General features: G+C 48.1%; 1 protein-coding gene across 1 annotated transcript; it reads left to right on the top strand.

Moving 5' to 3' along the window:
* The first annotated feature begins 509 nt into the window (after positions 1-509).
* irf2bp2b (interferon regulatory factor 2 binding protein 2b) lies at positions 510-3,060 on the top strand. Its single transcript, XM_049571426.1, has 2 exons — positions 510-1,505; positions 1,847-3,060. The coding sequence occupies exons 1-2, from the start codon at positions 737-739 to the stop codon at positions 2,605-2,607; spliced, it is 1,530 nt and encodes a 509-aa protein (XP_049427383.1). The 5' UTR covers positions 510-736; the 3' UTR covers positions 2,608-3,060.
* The last annotated feature ends 3,611 nt before the right edge of the window (positions 3,061-6,671 follow it).

Raw genomic sequence — 6,671 nt, 5'->3', positions numbered from 1 at the left:
CTGATTTTTGTCTGGCCTTAGTTCAGCATTATCATTATTATTATTATTATTATTGTTATTATTATCATTGTCATTGGCTTCTGTTGATATTGCCTCTGAGGTATCTTGCCTCTGCTTTACTTTGTTTGTCAAAGCACTTCATTTTTGAAGGTGCTATATAAATAAAGTTATTATTTTAATTTATAATCCAATTAATATATTATTCTGAAATGCCTGAATTCTTTTTACTTGTGATACATTTTGTACTCTTAATTAAGTAAAGTTTTGAATGCCAGACCAAAGTATTTTTGCACTGTGGTATTACTACGCGCAGTCAGCACGCGCTGTGTTGTTGTTGTGGTCGCAGTAAACCGACACAGAGTGATGCCTCTTCTCAGACTCAGACGATCTTCGGCTGTAAGCTCTCCGGATAAAGATAGAGAAACGGTGCGCATGCGCCCGAGGGGCCGTCGAAGAATCCAGTAAATAGAACCCCGGAGCACGAGCCGAGTGTCGCTGCTGACGTCACGAGCCTACATTGAGAGCTCGAGCTGAATTGTAAGCGCGAGCTTCAGACGGAGGCGCGCCGAGGCAAAGGACACAACTACGATGAACTCCGGTCGGTGTGACGCTGCTGTTTTCTGAAGGGAAAATACAACGTTTTTATTCTAACTGTTGGTTCTTTCTTCCTTCCGGCGACGTAAACAAACCGACGGACATTTTGGAGAGAGTTTTGCCTTCGCTTTGGGGTTACAACATGTCCTCCGCGGCGGTCGCTGCCTCCAGAAGGCAGTCCTGCTATTTGTGCGACTTGCCCCGCATGCCGTGGGCGATGATCTGGGATTTTACCGAGCCCGTTTGCCGTGGATGTGTCAACTACGAGGGGGCAGACCGGATTGAGTTTGTTATCGAGACTGCGCGGCAGCTGAAGAGAGCACACGGCTTCCAGGACGGCCGCTCTCCGGGGCCGGGGAAGCCCCAGCACGCCGGGAAGGAGATGAACCACTCGGCTGGAGACCAGGGCTCCCGTCCGCCGCAGCCTTTGGACCGCTACCCGCTGTCTGACCGGCCGCCCCGGCTGGGACCGGAGTACCAGGCGGGGCGGCAGGCAAACGGCCTCTCCCTGCCGAACGGATTTCCAAAACCCGACGAGCCTCCGGAGCTGAACCGCCAAAGCCCAAACCCCCGCAGGACTAGCACGGTTCCTCCCAACCTGGTGCCTTTGGTGAACGGCGGCATACCGACCATACATCCGCTCAACGGCCGCCCGACTCAGATGGGTCTGCCCGGGGTTCTGGCCGCGCCTGGCCCCGGGGAGCACGGCAAGCGTCCGGAGGAGCTGAAAGACAAACACAGGCCGGACAGCCTGTCGGACATGTCGGACAGCCACAAGGAGTGGATAGGCAAAGGCAAAACAGTCAGGGACCTGATGGCGCTGCACACTTTCGACAGCAGGTTTAAGAAGGACCACGCCGCCATGCAGCGGGTGATGGGATATGAGCCGAGTGCCACTTCCTCAAAAACAGGTAGGACTGTTTCTGTTTTTAATCTTCAGCACTGGGACATTTTGAATGGGCAGGAACCCTGAAAACAGGAACTGAACAGCACTGAAATTATGTGTCAGCATATTTCTCGCTCGGTGCTGACGTGCGTTCAAACAGACATGCTTGGTAACGTTAACGCCACGCTGCTGAAACGGACCCGTTCACCTCTGTGCACGCGGAGCTTTGGCAGCGTCATAAACAAAGCATTATTCACTGGGTGTTGAGAAATTTCCTGTGTTTCATTATTCACAGAGCAGCGTGCTGGAGTGTTTGTGTGTAGTGTGGTTGTGTTAACCCTCCCTCTTCCTCTTCCTCTGCCACAGACAGGGGGAAGCACCCACGCAGCATGAAGAGGAAGGCCTCCCCAGAGCCAGACGGCGAGGGCAGCGCCCCCAAGATGAACGGTGGTGAGGGCCAGCCGTGGCTCCCCTCGCCCTCTGAGGTCCTGAAGATGCCCCCAGCCGCCCTTCCAGGCTTCTCAGCCGCTCCCCCTTCCACCATCTCCCCTCACTCCCGCACCACACCCCCCGAGGCTGCCACAGCGCAGAACGGCCAGTCCCCCATGGCGGCCCTCATCCTCGCCACAGATAACGCAGGCAACACAGGCTCACCAAAGGACGGCAACCAGGTACACTCCACCACAGCAGGCGCACGGCGGAACAGTGGCAGCCCCCTGTCACCGTCCTCAGCCTCTCAGAGGAGGCTGGCGCAGAGGGAAGGGTCTGCAAGCTCCAACCCCTCTGCTCCACACGTGCCTGGGGGCATGGACCCCCACGCACCGCCACTGCAGAGCATCCCAGACTCTTCTGTGCCGCCTGGCAGCGTGCCGCTGTGCTGCACTCTGTGCCACGAGCGGCTGGAGGACACTCACTTCGTCCAGTGCCCGTCTGTGCCCTCACACAAGTTCTGCTTCCCCTGCTCCCGAGAGAGCATCAAGCAGCAGGGCGCCACTGGCGAGGTGTACTGCCCCAGCGGTGAGCGGTGCCCGCTGGTCGGCTCCAATGTGCCCTGGGCTTTCATGCAGGGGGAAATAGCCACCATCTTGGCTGGGGACATAAAGGTAAAAAAAGAGAGGGACCCTTAAAATGTTCACCAGCTGTTTTTCTTGAACTCTTTTCCTTTTGTAATCCGACTACGGCAACAGCAGCAGGACATAAAGTAACACACAACTATAAATCACCCAGCAAGCCCCAGACAGACTGACGGACATGTACATATTGGACACAAGGGAAGTGTATACTTCGTAAACATGGCTGTAAAATTTTTTGATTTTTCTTTTTCAATACATTGTGTTTCTATATTTTTGAAGATAAAGGTATGTACTCCTCATAACAGGCCCCATCACACTTGTTTCTTTTCAATCTGTTGGTGTACTTTAGGTCTGGAGACAGTCCTGTCAAACATAGAATGTGACTAATCTGAGCACTTGGCAAAAATATAAGAATAAAAAAAGAAAAAAATGCTTCTAGCTGTACATGTATGCACTTGTTTAAGAAAAAAAAACTTGCCAAATACAGTTTCAGACCTTGTAATAATACCTCTAGTGTCTCTGTGGTTTGCTTATTTTCCATAATCAGCGAGCCAGGAGTTGGTTGGAGAGTCATGGCCTGATTGTGATTCAGCCATGATGCAATACCTTCCAACAGGAACAAACCGGCTTCCAGGGAAGAGTGGGTGGAAGAAAAGCCGAGGAGAGAGGCAGGAGAGATAGAGGGATGAGGTGGAAGAGGAGGAGGAGGAGGAGGAGGAGAAAGAGGGGGTGAAGGCCGGGGTAGAAGTGTGTTGCATAAACGTTTTGTACAGTAAATCACACGTAGGCGGGCCGAGGTCGCTCGCTGCTCAGCCTCGTGTCCTGCGAGTGTTTGGAGATAACGAGAGCCTAAAAATAGTCAGCAGTGGAAACGCGCGTGGCTCCAAGTGTTGCCAGCGAGGCGCTTGTTGATGGTGTCAGGATGACTCCCAATGCTTCACATGCCCCGTGTGACAATGTGTGTCTTCACTGTTGACATGTTTGGATGTAGATTTTGTTGCTGACTCACGCTCCCTCATGGCACAGCACCAACCTGCCTCTTCTTTTATTTTTAAGAACAAATCCTGGCAGCAGATCAGGGCTGTTGTTGACTGATCCCACGCCCTGATTCCAGTGAAAGCATACAGGAGAAGTGAGGTCATGTGCAGCGGCGGCAGCGCTCGGTCCGCTGGGACTGTTAGGACGGGAGCTCGGCACCGGTTTTTCCACATAACTCGCTCTGTCATGCTGTCGGGATGACAGAGGCGCCTCTGGGCTCTGTTTTGGCCCCCGGGGGGACGACTCCAAACAGGTTTCCTGCTTCATGTGACAAAATGGCTGCTGTCAGAGCAGATTTGGATGAGGCTTAAATCTTGTTTATTTTGTCATATTTCTCGCTCTCATCAAAATGGCACATATTTGGCTCATGTTATTTAATTCTCTGTGATTCGGCCACTTGTGGATTTTCTCTCGCCGTCACGTTCGGCTGGTTTTGACCTCAGGAGGAAAAATAACACGAAGAAGAAGAAGAAGAAGAAGAAGAAGGAGGACAGAGGGGCCCCAGCCTCAGAGTAGAGGGAGGATATAAATGCCTTGCTCAGGGGTCACGTGCTCCTCGGTGGAATTCCTGAGTCACCGTCCCCCCCGTCCCCCCCTTCCTCTTCTGTCTCCTCCCCCCCTCTGCTGCAATAACACGCCTTCCACCGTTCAAGGTTGATCACACAGCGAGCGGATGAATGGGGGCCTGTGTGTGTTTATGCCGGGGCCCCGTCGCTTTCAGCCGCCATTCAGAGCAGCAGCGAGGAGAAAACTTTAACCCGTTCCTGGCTCTCTGGCTCCTTCTCCTCCACAGACCGTCTGTTTACAGGCAGCGTCGGGTTTAAACCCCAAACTGAAACATTTCATTTAAAAGTAAAAATAATCAATCATGCTTTTTAAAAAAACTTGAGGTTGCAAATTTGCACGTGCTGCAAAATTGGACGCTGGAGTCGTTTCATTGGCTCATTGGTGACAGCGTACAGGGTTCCCAAGGTCATGGACAACCTGGGAAACTCATGGAATTTCACAACCAGGCCTGGAAAAGGTCCTGTAAATAGTCAAAATAATTGGAAGGTTTGAAAAAGTCATGGAAATTTTGTTGAAATTGTCACCGTAATCTTTTGTGTATGACCTTCCATGCAATGTCACATAACAGCAAATTAACTTTCTGTAGCTGCCGACGTAGCGTGGCTCTAACATGTCGCTTTGTGATGTTTGCTTATATCACGTACATTTTCTCGCTGCATTCCACCCCCCTCTGCAAATATGCCCGCTACCTGAAATCATGTTTGAACAGAGTTTGAATTTGATATGTTTGAAGAAACCCAGGCAAATGGGACGAGGAAAAAAGATGTTGAGGGTCCTTGAAAAGTCATGAAAAAGTTATGAAATTTTGCCCAAGAGAAATGTGTGGGAACCCTGAGTGAAGGAAACAGTGGATTTTTCTGAGGAGAGCTGGAACACCAACATGTTTCTCGATACATTAGCTTTGGAAATATAATCATACTTTAACCCTTTTTGACGGATTTCAAGCAAAAATATCAAATATCGTCCAGTTCCAGCCTCTGAAATTGTGAGGACTCACTGCTTCTCTTTGTTGACAGGTTTTGGACTGTTGGTTTGAAAAAAACAAGCATTTTAAAGATGACACATTTTCCTTTTTACCATTTTCTGACATTTTATAGTTCAAACACTTAAAAAATTACAGACAGATCAGTTAAAATAATCTTAAACTGCAAGCCCAAACCAAATATGTCCAACAGTGAAGGTATGAGTGTCACATAAATAATAAAAACAAGCATTTAAACATCTAAAATTGCACTTTTGAGGTTTTACAGTGTTGGTGAGCCGGTGAGATTAAATCAGTCCAGGTCAACAGACTAACAGGCCGGCTGTGGTTTTGATTATGTAATGCTTTTTCCATTGATGATATTCCTCTTACTCTCTGTGGTGTCTGACAAGAAAATGGTTTTTAAACTCCTTAAATCTCACTTAATGAAACTCGGGTTATGATTTACTTCACAGACTATTTAAGATAAATTCATTCTTATTTAGATAATCAGTAAAACTGTTCCTGTTATTCATGATTACATACAATGATGGGAAAAAGTACTCCTACTCCTTCAGTAATATATTTTTACACTACAGTTAAATCCTGCAGTTAAGTTTACCAAGGTAAATGCACTTCTTTGTGAAAGTACTTTCAGGTGCGTTTTATTGTTACAGGTCGACAAACTTATTGCAACATGTTTTTATGGTCTGTTTCAAATGTAAGACTTTATCTTGCACAGTCACTGAACTGCAGCTGTTAGATAAAGTTTCCCTCTGAGATCTGCTCAAGCAAAAGTATGACGTGTAACAAAGGGTTCAAGTTCAAGCGCTGAACAAACTCTTCATCTGACTTAATCACATACATCAACTTCTGCTCTGAAAGTATTTAAAACATTTCAATTCAAATGGATTTTTTCAGATGTGTCGTAGTGAAGCTGATGGATTTTGGACACAGTTGTCCCTCCTGTCCTCTACTACCCAAACTGGTCTGCTTTCCATTGTAACTCAGTTTGTGAGGGAGTTAGTCGGTCGCCTGGTCGAGTGTGACTTGACGATGCTGGCTGCTAGCGTTAGCATCAGAGGCTGTGCTAGCTCTGACGTCCAGGTTCGCTGCTAAATGCTTTGTGTTGAGGTGATGAATTTCAGGTTTGAAGTTCCCTGATGGTACGAGAATTCCTTCTTGCAGAAACTGCAGAGAACGCTGCTCCTATCAACAGTTCCATCTGGGCCTTTTTAAAATGTAAACATTGCATTCACAGGGCCGAGCAGCGCCGTCTCGTCTGCCTCCGTCATGTGACAAAGCCACCGTGGCCTTCACTGATGCACCTGGTCAAAGCATTAGTCATGCTTTTCTGACGGAAGCATTTGTTGAATGCGATGTGTCCAAGAACAGTTGGAAATTTGAAAATCCAATGACAATTTCTGTCCTTACCATTTCTGACTGTGATAACTGGTGTCATTTTGGCGATTTTTAAAGAAATCATTCCGTCTAATCCCGCGTATGTTTTCATTAAATATCAGCGTTGCCTAAAAAAAAAAATGATATATCA

The sequence above is a fragment of the Epinephelus fuscoguttatus genome, linkage group LG3 (genome assembly GCF_011397635.1).
Source record: "Epinephelus fuscoguttatus linkage group LG3, E.fuscoguttatus.final_Chr_v1".
Taxonomy (NCBI): Eukaryota; Metazoa; Chordata; class Actinopteri; order Perciformes; family Serranidae; genus Epinephelus; species Epinephelus fuscoguttatus.
This window is presented reverse-complemented; position numbering and strand designations above follow the sequence as displayed.

What these genes read in the sequence shown, in the direction of transcription:
- irf2bp2b (XM_049571426.1), top strand. Translation starts at nt 737, where the DNA reads ATGTCCTCCGCGGCGGTCGCTGCCTCCAGAAGGCAGTCCTGCTATTTG. An exon ending in TGCCACTTCCTCAAAAACAG is followed by an intron (nt 1,506 to 1,846) that starts GTAGGACTGTTT and finishes CCTCTGCCACAG; the next exon opens with ACAGGGGGAAGCACCCACGC.